Source organism: Meriones unguiculatus, chromosome 9 (assembly GCF_030254825.1).
Source record: "Meriones unguiculatus strain TT.TT164.6M chromosome 9, Bangor_MerUng_6.1, whole genome shotgun sequence".
Lineage (NCBI taxonomy): Eukaryota > Metazoa > Chordata > Mammalia > Rodentia > Muridae > Meriones > Meriones unguiculatus.
In genome coordinates, this window is record NC_083357.1 from 24,013,566 (window position 1) to 24,027,070 (window position 13,505).

The window sequence follows — 13,505 nt, forward strand, 5'->3', positions numbered from 1 at the left end:
AGCTTAAAAAATATAGAGGCTCCTTTGGCCTCTTGTTTTCTCTTCTCCCACACCACAACGTGGTGAATTTATACTTTTACAAAATATTTCTGGATCATAATTTTGACGGGAACCTAAAGAAGGACCAGAGATTAAAACATATTTAATTAACTTGCAGTGTGTGATTCAGGTTTTTAAATATTTATATTAATCAGGTTGTGATTAAATTCACATAATATGATAGGGTACATGTACCATCTTGGTGGAAGGTTTTTGTTTTTTACAGTATCTTCAACTGTAGCCTATAAGTGATAGATATACAGGTGTGCTCATCTGCCTGTGATCTCTCTGGGGAGCTGTCAATATGCACTGCTATGTTTTATTACCGACTGAAATGTGCAGGCACACTGCCCTGTGAATGACCCACATCCAGGTAGAACACAAGCCTGAAGTCCACAGACAAACTTCTAAGAAATCACCTTTGACATCGTATGTGCAGCTCTGCTTCCAGCTCTAGAAGAATTGATTTTTAATAATAGAACCCCAGGTGAAACTAAAACGAAAGCATTATTATTCTTTCAATATTTTTGGTTGTTTTTAACAATTCTAACAGGATTTTGTGCTAGCACGTAAGTACGAGACAGCTAAGTAATCTTCAGATTATATTAATCCAATGAAGAACAATATAGTCTAGTCCTTATACAAGGTGAGGAAGAACTCAACTTTCTTTCCATGCCTAACACATTCCATAGAAAATTATTACTGCTGTCAAATCACTACATGAAGTTCATGCTGAGTAAGAAGACAGTGTGAATGCTCTGGAGCTCACTGCCATTTGCATATTAGTTCAGTGGCTTTCCCATACAATGAGTCCTGCTTTGCAAAACAAACATCTTACATGTGCTACCAGCCACAGATCAGACAATCATGATAACATGCTTCACTCAACAGAGAGGAGCATGAAGAAGAACTCTCCTTGGGGTAAGTGTGGCAGGAAAGTGGATAGGTGCTGCTGTAATAAAAGTCTAGAAGCTGGAGTCCAGAACTGTGGTATGACACGGGGAGGGAGTCTGCACCGCTGTAGTAGCTGTGTGGGGAGGGGTGCCATCTACAGCAACGCTGTGGTGGGAGCAAGCTGGACTTATTCACGGCTAGAGGATGCAAGCCTGCTTTTTTGGATATCTTTGATATACCTAGTATATACTGGCTAATTTCCTTTAAAAACTCCTCTGCTGAGATGGGAGGAAGGAGGATGCCATGGTGGGTTAGTATACAGAAGGAACCACGTGGACTGGAAGGATCCAATAATGGCATGGAAAGGCCCAGATGAAGAATACAAGCAAGTATTTATAAATTATGGATACAAGGTAGCCCAGATAAGGATGGTTAAGGCAGATGGCATTGAATGGGGGCTGGGAGGTGCATGGTGAGGTTATTGAGATAGCGTAGGTTAAAGTATCTGCCCAGCCCAAGGTGAATAAGGCAATTATAAAATCTTAAAAAAAAAATTCCTCTACCTTTTCAGTCACCTAAAGAGAATTCTGTTTGTAACTAAATCCCAGCTCAGGTGAAAAGTACTATCATAAACAACAAAGAAACAAACATGAAACACAGACATGTTTTTGTTATATTAAACTATAGTAAAGTCATTTGATCCAGAACAAATCAATATGATTATGAGCAAAATTACTTTAGTAGAACAAACAGAACTACTAAAATGCACACATACTACTCCAAAGGTGTGGAAAATTTTTAAAATACAGCAGAGATTTTCCAATTTCCTGAAATTAGATCAACATATGCCTGTCATCTGAATTTCACTGGTGTCTGCTACAATTTCTTACTTCTCATCTCTATTTTTATTGATTTGTATCTTTCTCTTTGAATACATTGTCTAAGGGTTGACAATTTGTTTAGCATTTTGTAGAGCCAAATCTTTGGTTCATTTGGATCTCTGTATTGTTCATTCTATTTCCTTTTCATTAAAATTGTCAGATTTGAATTATTTCTTTGCATTGATTTTGGGTTTGGCTTAATCCTGTTTCTCCAAGATCTTGATATGCACCATTAAAATGTGTATTTGAGGTTTTGTTAAGATAGGCATTTGTACTTACACACTCCCCTGAGAAACACTTCCATTATGCCCCACACACAGTAACTTCAAATATTACCTTGGTAAAATCAAAATAAGGAAGTAAAAGATCTTTCCAAGATCTTTTAAAATGCCAATGGTGGAACGATCTCCCCAGGCTCATGGATCAGTATACTCAACATCGTAAAAATGGTTCCATCAGTGAAAGACAGCTACAGATTCCATGCAAACCCTATCAAAATTCAAATAATATTATATATATATATATATATATATATATATATATACACATATACATATGGAATTCTCAAAGAACAGACAAACTAACATTTAAAAAAATCCAATGAAGCTGCCTCAGGGAGGCAGAGGCAGGCAGATCTCTGAGTTTGAGGCTAGCTGGTCTACAGAGAGAGTTCCCTACACAGAGAAACCCTGTCTCAGAAGAAAAAAGAAAGAAACAAAAAAAGAAAAGAAAATAACGATATTTGTGATGTAGCTTCAGGAAGCAGCACAGATAAAAGGAGGTCTGTGGAGGAGGAAAGGTGCCTGGACTGTGCTCACTTGGCCCTCCCCCTCGCTGCTGCTGCTGCTGCTGCTGCTGCTTCCTTCCCTGTGCTTGGAACCAGCATTTCCAGGCTCCTCACTGACTGAGGACCAGTGGCCCTGAGGAACCCTCCAGGTGTTCTTTTCCAGCCTGGGACTGCTGAGATACCTACCGAATGTGACTTGAGCAATTCCTGGATTGATGGCCACCTTGGACTATGCAGCTCTAATGTATCAGTTGTCACAGAACTAGAAAAACATTTGTAAAGTTCACATGGACATACAAAGGGAGTACCAAAGCACTCCTGAGCAAAGGGAGCAACACTAGCACTAACACAATGTCTGGTTGTAACTCCTGCTACACAGACATATTAACAGAGCCAGTATGGTGCTGGTACAAGTTATATATACAGAACAATGCAAGAGAAGAGAACAGAGGATTCATAATTAGGGATCATACAATTTTAGCAAACTGTTTTTTGACAAAGATGCCCAAACTACAAAATAGAGAGAAGAGAACCTCTTCAAAAAAATTTACAGAGAAACAGGATTATCCACACATGAAATACCAGAACGAGCCAAATGCTTACTATTTTAAACTGTTGAAAATAAAAGTATCTTGAAATTAAAATCAAATAAACAGAGTGAAACTGGATCCCTGACCTCTATAAAAACTTAATAGAAAACTTCAATGTAATACTGAAAGCTGTTAGAGGAGAAAATTGGGAAAACAAAGCAAAGTAGCAAAGTACAGGCACCAGAAGGAATTTCCTAAAAAGGACCCAGGAGTCCAGGGAGCAAAGGGAAATAGGGTTACAAAAAATTTAAAAACTTTTGTACTGCAAAGCAAACAATGAGCTGAGGGAAGACACAGCCCATTGAACATGTAAGTATGTGACAGAGGATTGATATCTAGAATATCAAAGGAATACCCTACCCCAAATTCTAACAATTCATTTACTAAGTAAGCTGATGAAATTCTGGTTCTCAGCTGTCCGAGGCCCCTACACAGAGCTCTGTCTCACCTCCTTCAGAGCGACCTTCACAGGGGACACCACAGAAGCGCTGGCAAGGTGTGCGAGGCACCCTGGAATACTGCAGGGGGTCATACAAACGAGCCCAGTCAATGCCAAAACTGTTCCCAAGCTAAAGACCTTTAATGTCTGTAACTCAACTTCCGTTCTAAATTAGTATTCAAGTTACCTCTTACTTTACACCTCTCCTAAATAGGGACCAACACGGCCTGAAAAGGAAACATACCATCTTTATCGGCTGTTTCCCGAGGCTTTGATTTTAAAGTGAAGATCTTCCGTAGCTTACAGTTAGCGGAGACGATAATTCCATCCAGCGACTGGAAAACTGCTCCCTTGAATATCTCACTCGTGAAGGCGACCAGGTCAATGCACAGATTGCACCACTAAGATCAAGGGAAGTAGATGCAAGTTAGGACCCTCCGTGGCACAGAAGCGGAGACTAACAGGATGCAGAACCCTCCCGATGCTCCAGTGTACTCCTTTTGTTTTGAGTTAAGTTTCCTTAAAAGTGGCCTTGACCACAGAGGAGGGCTTTGCAGCCAGTCCTGAAGATACCTGATAAAACAGGATCAGATGAATGGGGAGGAGGTCCCCCCTATCAGTGGACTTGGAAAGGGGCACGGTGGAGATGAGGGAGGGAGGGAGGGACTGGGAGGGAATGAGGGATCGGGATCGGGACATGGCTGGGATACAGAGTTAATAAAATGTAACTGATAAAAAATAAAAAAAATAAAAATAAAAAAAATAAAAAGAAAAAAAAAGATTGAAAAATGTATATGCTTCCCTATTATATCCATAATAATACCTTATGCTATTTTATATTGTGATTTTAAAATATAAATATAAAAAGTAAAAATAATATATTTCTGCATGGATATTTATGAATATATTTTTATTCAAATTACATAGTATTTTTAATGACATTTTAAAATCCATACAGAAGGAAATACTCTTTCTTTATGGTCTATTTTACCTTCTAAAGCTATTTATGCTATATCACCAATAAATAAGTAATTTAAATGTTTTAATTTGATTGCATACTACTATCCCAAGTGAGTTTTACAGATTTGCATTACCTAATAGAGATTTTTAAATATTTAATATTTTTTAAAAAACTCCCCCCCCCCCAAAAAAAAAGTGGCCTTGATTCTCCTCCACAAATCACCATGATCTGAACTGGACATTGGTTACCTAAAGGCTGGACTCCCCAGAAAACAGTTCTCTTGTCTGTGGGTACCATGCTGGTGAGACATTAAAGGCAGTTGCTTTTCATCACTTAAACCCTGAGCATTAGAGAGAAGAAGCCTGTTGTTTTTTTCAAGAGAATTAATTTGATTACAATCAGATGCTTTAGTTTTGACTTTTGAAATGTAGGGATTAAATTAGAAGCTTGGTTAAATGGTACCCAGTACTATCTACTTACAACTAATTACCTTATTGTACAGAATAGATTCTTCTAAAGGAATTGTAATTATGCTGGGTGTGTGCCAATTGTGAAGTACTCTTGCAGGTACTAATTCCAGCCTATTAAACAATTAGATACCTTAGTACTTCATCAAAAGAATTCTAAGGCCTGCCTAACAGAATAAAGAAAGAAGAAACATAACCATTAGTGAAAAAGACATATTTGAGAATGTAGGATAAAAGCAGAAAAATAATTTTTAGAATTGAAACAAAAGTAGTATTAAAATTCCATTTGATTTTTTTAAATATTAGGGTCTTCTAATATTTTTAGAAGCAGTTTATAAATAAGACCTTTTCTAGGAAGGATGTTGATTTTAGTATGAAGGCGAGCCCAAGGCTGTTTCGGTAACAGATCAGTAAGAGATTGTACAGGGTTACTGATTAAACCAAAAAGATTATGTGCTGCAGATGTCTCAACAGTTAAGTTACATCCCTAGGCTGTGAGAATACTATGGTGGCTTGGTGGGTACAGAGCCTGCAGCTAGGGAGGAGGTGGGCAGGAGCACAGCTGGATAATGATAATCAGATGGATTATGGCACAGGATCAAGTTTTTTTGGGGCAGCTGGGGAAGAAGTAAAGCCTGTGATGCCAAGTTATGAAGGCTCAGGAAGGGGATCTGAGATTCTCTACATGAAGAAATGTTTCTGAGGTTCTGAACATAATTATATGCAAATGCCAACCACTGGGGAGTTAAGTTTGGGTGAATCCTGATGTAGGAATGTTCTGATTGACAGAGGAAGTCTTCTGGGATAAATTGTGATTGAGTCAGAATAAAGATAACTGAGACACAGAAAGAAGAGTCTAGTGTGTGTCAGTCGTACAAATACGAAGTGAGAAGCTGGTAAAGACTCACATGGGAATTGCTAGAATACGAGGAGCAAATCCACCGGATAGGCTCCTCTGGTGGAACTTGACAGCCTGTAAAATCCAGATCATAGGGGATGGAGTTCTGGGCTTCTTTTATCCATTAGTATATTTATGAAAGCACTATTGTTCTATAAATGTAGTTTCTTTTCCTAAATGACTTAACATGGCCCAGTTCCAGCTAACTAGTTCAAGCCACCAGGAATGCTACTCACTCTTCCCCCACGCACTGAATACATACATATTAATTGTTGGGCTCTGGCCTTGCCTCTCGGAATATAAACACACCATAAGATAGTTGTCTGTCCTAGAAAGACAGGCAGACGTGTGGCTTATACTTAACACACAGTTACTACAGAGGGGGCTTAGAATGGGCTAGTTTAGAAAAAGTTTCTAAAAATTGTTTAAATCATAGTCATATATGCAAATAACAGAAGCCCAGTACTGTCAAGGTTTTACCTGATCATACTACCTTCTCCGTAGTTTGCTTTTTGGTAGTTTTAGATACTAACTCATCTCCTGATCCTATTTCTGATAAGACTTTTAGTTCTCTTACACATCCTGCTTTCTAAACTTCATTCTCCCTGGATTATCACCTTTTGTTTTCTCTCTTTTCCCCTAGCACTTCATATTCTGAGATTTTATGTAAATATTGTATCAAATGGAGATAAGCAGTAATGTGTGACAACTTTCTTTTCTACCATGCAACTCCCCTCCCCCTTTAAATGTTGAGCGAATTGCTGCTTGTATTATCTACCATTATTTATTTATTATTTTAACTTGACTCTTAAGTCTTCTACTTCTTGGAAAGGCTTGAGATGCAAACCTGGTTTGGTTTTAAACAAAAAGTTTACAGACAAAGAAGACAGGTGAACATGCTCGTCATTTCACCGCTGGGCCCTTTCCTTTATCCCTGCTATCTAAACTGCTGTGGGCTCTGTTACCAGCTCCACTAGGGAATCGGAACCCATCTCCTTCAGAGTCCAGGAAACCAGTGCTTACCCATGGCAGCCATGATGCTTTTATTCACTCTACCCGATTCCTGCTTAATTGGAAAATCTTCAGTAAATAATGGTTGGTATGTGTCTATGCATTAATATGTGAAGATATTCAAATGCATTTATGTCTTCACACACCAACCCCCACCTACCCACACACGCCACAAAGAAACTTCCATATTTTAATCCTTAAACTGTGAATTTGGTACCTATTTTATATACTTGGATGCAGGGCACATAAACATATCTCAGGTGCAGAGGGGGTCCCAGTAGAAACAGCCTAAGAAGCTCCATCCCAGATATAAGAGTGTAGAGGTGCTGCAGAGCTCAGGCTCCTACAGTCTCAGTGTGGCCACCGGGCCCTGTGTGAGCATCGTGCTCTTGAGAATGAAGAGGAGAGTCTTATGAGGTGGGGTGGTTCTTACTGAAGTGGCCCTCAGATTTGTGAAGTCTGTGAATGGAGGCAGGGTTGTGGAAGTGTGCCTGGTTAGTGAGATGCTGCTGAAGAAGAGTCTCGTCACCTTTGCACACCGTCACAGACCTCCTTGAAGCTGATGGCATCCAAGGTGACTGCCAGACACTGGTGGAAAGTGGACATGACTAGAGGGCAGAACTTTGTGTCTTCAGAGAATCTGGACAATCCCACAGGCCACGCTCACACAGAGAGGAGGAAGGACTGAATGCAACATGGAGCTGTGATTACAAATGTGCACTGAGTTCTCTGCTATCGTGCCCCAGATCCAGGCTGTTGCACCTTCCATCACATCTACCTGTCCCATAGCCAAGAGCCACAGAAGGTGAGAACTGGTATCTTTATTCCCCGGTCTACAACCAAGAAAGTAGATCCTGAAAAAATTGGGGAAACCTTTCACAAACCCACCTCAGAGAGAAAATAGAAATAAATTCACATACATTCTGGTTTAGCTGCTTTTATAAAGGTTATAATTTTTGTGAGCTTCAACAAACAACTTGATATACATAAATTACATTTTCATAATTCTTGGTGGTATCATCCATTATTAAAAGTCCTTATGCTTTTTGACATTTTCTTGACCTTTAATTACTCTATTTCTATGTACAACTTTAATGCAGCAAGAAAGAACTATTTGCCTCAAATGTTTGTAATTGTGGCAGTTTAATCTGTAGCAATGGAAAGAAATCTGACCATGGAAAGAACAACTGTCATTTTCAGGATGTTTTTGAGATGCACATTACAAATCTTGGTGAATGTTCGATGTACACTTGAAAATGATGTATATTCTTCAGACATCAAATAAACTTTCAGCAAATGTCAAACAGTCCAGGCTAATTGGCAGTGCTTCCCTAACATACAATCTTCCTGATTTTCTGTCAGTTTTAAAGGGACAAGTCTTGCAGTTTTGCCACAAAATATTTGCCTTTCCCCATTTGCTTCTTTTAGTTTTTTATGCACTTTCAAGCTCTCTTATTTAAGCATGTACACATTTACAGTTGTCATATTATGTCAGTAATTTTTTTATGTTAAAAATACTTGAGAAACAAAAATTATTTTGGTTCATATTTTAAGATGTTTTGTAACTGCTGGGTCTATTGCAGAGCAGAACCACCATGGGGAAGGGCAAGGTAGAGGAGAGCTGTCTACCTCATGCCATTCAGAAAGCAGATGAGAGAAGAGGCCAGAAATAACCCTTCAATGACACACTCTCAGAGACCCACTTCAACCCACCCAACATACACTCCACGGTTCTACCACTTCCTAATACTTGAAATCAGTGATTAGGCCGGAGTCCTCAAGATCAAATAATTTATGGAAACATTTTCAAATAAATACTCAGGGGTGTACCTTACTCATCTTTCAGTTTTTCTACCACCGTTTGCTGAAGAAGCCATTTTCTTGAGTGTTTTTAGCGTCTTTCTTGAAAATCAGATGTCTGTGGCTATGTGTTTGGTTGGGCCCCTGACTCTGTTTCGAGGACAGACATGTTTGTTTTTTCCTGCCAGTGCCATGCATTTGCTGTTGCTATGGCTCAACAGTGCGACCCGAAGCCAGACATTGTTACGCCATCAGCACTGTTCTTTTTATTCATGCTTGCTTTGGATATTCTGAACCTTTTCTGCCTCCTTGTGAATTTTATGGGTTTTATTTTCTGTGATGGTGTCACTGGAGCAGACAAGGAATCTACTGAATCAAGCAGACTGCCTTCAGTGTAAAGCATTTTCACTGACTTGATTCTGTTGATCCAGGAGCATGGGATTTTTTTTTCACCCACATTCTAGCATCTTCTTTGATTTCTTCACTGTTTTAGGATTTTTATTGTAGAGGAAGCACTCACTTTAGGGTAGGCTTATTCCTCAGTATATTTTTAAAATGATTGTGAATAGAATCTCTTGATTTCTTTCTCGTCACACTTGCTACTGGTATATAGAAAACTACTTATTTTAATATGTCTTTTATATTCTGCTACTTTGCTGAATGGGTTTATCAACCTTAGGTTTTCTGGTGGCCTCTTTAGTGTCAAATAAGATAGTATTATATGCAAACAGATACTTTAACTTCTTTTTTGTATCCCTCTTTCCTTTATCACTCTAATCCTTCAAGCACTATATGCAACAGGAGGTAAAGAAAGGATCATCTTGTTGCAGTTCTAATTTTAGGCAAATTTTGAAGTTTGTCTTCTACTTATAATAATGTTGGTTATAGGTTTGTCATATTTATCCTTTATTATATTGAGGTATGTTCCTCTTAGTCCAGCTTTCTTTAGGACTGTCATTCTGTAGCAATATTGCATTTTGTCAAAGGTTTTTCCTGCCTCTACTGATTGATCAATATATTGTGCTGGCTAGTTTTATGTCAAGGTGACACAAGCTAGAGTCATTTTAGGAGAGGGAACCTCAATTGAGAAAATTTCATCAGGCTGGCCTGTGATTGGCGACTGATGTGAGAGGATCCAGTTCACCATGCGAGGCGCCACCCCATGGCAGGTGGTACTGGATGCTGTAAGAAAGCACGCTGAGCAACCCAAAGGAAGCAAGGCAGCAAGCAACACTCCTCCATGGCCTCTCCTTCAGTTCCTGCCTTGGGTTTCTCTCTGACCTCTCTGGATAATAGACTACAAGTTGTAAGATGAGATGAACCCTTTTCTTCCCAAGCTGCTTCCCAAATAGCAGAAACTCTAAGACACATGTCTTATACCATTCTCTCCTCCCTGGAAGGAATCTAGTCTCAGTGAAGGCTCTTGTTCACAAGTAGTTGGAATTCAGCTCACATGTGTTTTATTGAGAAGTTCTGCAATTGAGTTTATGTCAGGAGACTGGCCTACATTCATATTTGTTGTTGTAGCCTTACCTGATTTTTGTATAGTAATACCGGTTTTATAAAACTAGTTTGGTAGCAAGCTTTCCTTTGTGTTTTATGGGACAGTTTGAGGAGCATTGGCTGTATTTCTTCTAACAAAGTGTGGAAGTATCATCTGAATTCTGGGCCAGGCTGCTTTATAGTTCGGAGACTTTTTATTACCTTTGTGAGCACAGGTTTGGGCTCTGTGCCTGTCCAGACCCTGGGCTTGTTTCTGTGTAGTCCCTTGTGAGAGCAGAGGTACAGGACCAATTTCTGTGTGGTCTACTCCAATATAAAGCTACGACCTGCACTGTGCACCTGTGGGACGCTGCATGGTCTTTGTGTCCCTCTATTCATGTTCCCCACCTCCTTCTGTATTTAGGTATTCTACAGTCCAGACATCAGATTATAGCTGATGCAACCTGCTCTGCATTCACAAGCTGTATGGGGAAGGAACTTTGCTTCCAGAGGCTCCTATCCATCCATAGTACAGGTCTTTTTTCTCCTTTTAGAATATTTATTTTATTTTTAATTACACTTTATTTACTTTGTATTCCCCCCTCTAGTTCCCAGCACAGGTCTTCTCAAAATGGCCTTTTGCTGTGCCAGTATGAGCACAGAGAATAGAGTATTTTCCTGGCATGTATACGGTATGTGTACCAAAGATCTGACTGATTAGATTGCTCAATGGACATATCCAGAGTTGGTTCTCATATTTCCCCCCTTTCTCTTTTCTCCCCTATTTTCTTTACAGTTCAGGCTGACCTTAAACTGGCTTTGTACATGCTTATGAAACTGAACTTCTGGTCTTCCTCCACCTCCTGACAGCTGGACTCTAGATGTGCACTAGATGTGCAGTTATGGGGACTGAGCCCAGGGTTCCCTGCATATGTGACAAGTACTCCTAACTGAAGAGCCCCAGTCCTTGATTGTGTTTCTGAGTTCCTGATTTCCTCTCCTCGCTCTGGTCTCCATTCTTCCTCGTTAGTGTAGCTGCTGTGTATATGGTCATTGTCTCTTTTTACCATCTCTCTTCTTTAACTTAAAAAAGTATGGTGCAAACTTTCCAAGATGCTCCCTTTCTCTTTAAGTTCTGACCCTCTGCAGTTGCATACACTAGCCACTGGGGGCAGCACACTCCAACTGCGGCTGATGCTCTGGGAGGGGCTCTGCTTCTCCTACCTCAGCCTTTACCATATGGCAGACTGGCTGCTTTCCAGCTCCTACTCTGTAAGTCCTTGCTTGAGTGCCACCTGCCATCTTAGGTTCCCCATCTCTATATGGTGGTTATTGCTTTTTGCTCATTTTGTATCTTTAGAGACGTCTTTTAGCTGTATATTGAATGTTACAAATACTGCTACAAATACCTAGCTTCTGAACTTTTTTTAAACCATCGAATCTTGTTCCCACAGGGAATCAAATTACTTGCAACCATTTCCAGTCTGACTAGCCATGTTTGTTATATACATTTTGACTAGTCATGACTGGTATTTTCTTTTAATAACACTGCTGTTTGGACTGGTCTCCTACAAGAAATTATGCAGTGTTATATTATCCTTGAGAAAAGTCATATGTCATTCTTTTTTGGATTTACATGCATTTAGTAATTTAATAAATATTTGTTAATTAAAATAAACAAGTTCACAGGGCTGGAGAGATGGTTCGGTGGTTAAGAGCACTGACTGCTCTTCCAGAGGAGCTGGGTTCAATCCCTAGCACCCACATGGCAGCTCACAAATGTCTGTAACAGTTCCAGGGGATATGATACCCTTACACAGACATATATGCAGGCAAAACACCAATGCACATAAAATAAAAATAAATAGATTATTAAAAAATAAACCAGTTTAGACATTCATTTACAATAGCACAAGTTAAAGGGTTCATATTTGGAGAAAACAGCAAAATAGTAGCTTTTTAAAAATTTACATAACCTAGAGCACAATGCTGGGCAATAATTGCTCCATCTTAAACCTCCAAGCCCACATAGCTTCCCCCATTCAGATTTCCCACATTATACTTGTTTTTAGTCATATCTTAGGTCTGGTTCATCTCTCCTGGTGTTTCCAGATCCTCTCCTCTCAGATCTCTCTCCCAGCCTTTCCTCCCATTTGCTTCTTTCCCCCTCCCATCTGAACCCACCCTATTCTCTCCATTGCTCAGCCTTGACTGGTTGTTTTCTTGGCAATACAGAGAACAAATGGCAACATGTTTACACAAACTTGAGATAGGTGCTGCTTACTCTAAGCATCACAATGCAATGTCCAGATTGAAGCCAGATAGTAGGGTAGAGTAATCAGCATGTGAATGAACAAGGGTAAATTGTACACATTCTACAAGAACATTATACCAACAGAGTTTCCTGTGAGAAGACAGGTGTAATTCTGATAGGAAATAGCATTTTTTTAACCTAATATTAAGTGATACTTTACTATGAGCTTTGTGCTCCTCTAAGACAAAACTCATTTGGTTCATTTGGTCAGTGGTGAACGAGATCCACCACTGACCCTGTTTAACTGACAAGAAAACTGAAGTGCTAAGAAACGAATGGACTTGGCCTAAGTGTCTGCAGCCAAGAATCAACAGAGCCAGAATCTGGATCCTGTAATAAAGCCCCAAGGCTCACACCTCACTCTCCAGAGCATTCTGCTGCGTACACGCTGCTTGCCTTAAAGCTGGCCCATCTGTTTCTAAGCTGCCTTTGGACTAGTGGTGCTTCCCTACACATCTGAGGTCAGCAGCGGAGAAGCTCTCCTGAAATAGATGCAGTGCCAGTATTAGCCTGACAGGAAGAAAGAGAGAAAAATGGTCATTTAAAGGCCGACATACATGTGGGCACGATGAAAGAGTTACAAACCCTTAAATAAGTGTCTTAAATATTATAGTGGAAACTATTTATACAGATTTTAAAAGACTAGTTGATGTAGCTTAGATAACTTTGTATCTGAGTATGCCTGTGTCTTTTCATTCAGTGACACCAAAGAAATTAAATGTTAAAAAAAACCCAACTTTCCAAATACTGACTTAATGGGAAACATGATGTTTGAGAAAAATGAAGTAAAATGGTCTTTGAGCCTGCACTAAAATCTATTACAGATGCCACTAGAATTTAGTTCAAGAAGGTGCAAGTCCTAAGGAATGATTTTACCCATCTAAATGAGAAACACTAGGTGTCTGAGTAATGAAGATTGCTAAAGGATTTGGCATGGCAACT

The 13,505-nt window shown here is 39.5% G+C and overlaps 1 protein-coding gene across 2 annotated transcripts in view; it reads right to left on the reverse strand.

Moving 5' to 3' along the window:
- The window catches only part of Cfap20dc (CFAP20 domain containing), a 245,936-nt gene that overhangs the window by 143,336 nt on the left and 89,095 nt on the right, over window positions 1-13,505 (reverse strand). For both annotated transcript variants that reach the window (XM_060390940.1, XM_060390941.1), the window contains exon 6: window positions 3,875-4,031. In XM_060390940.1, coding sequence (XP_060246923.1) covers window positions 3,875-4,031 — 157 coding nt within the window. The remainder of the gene's footprint in view (window positions 1-3,874; window positions 4,032-13,505) is intronic.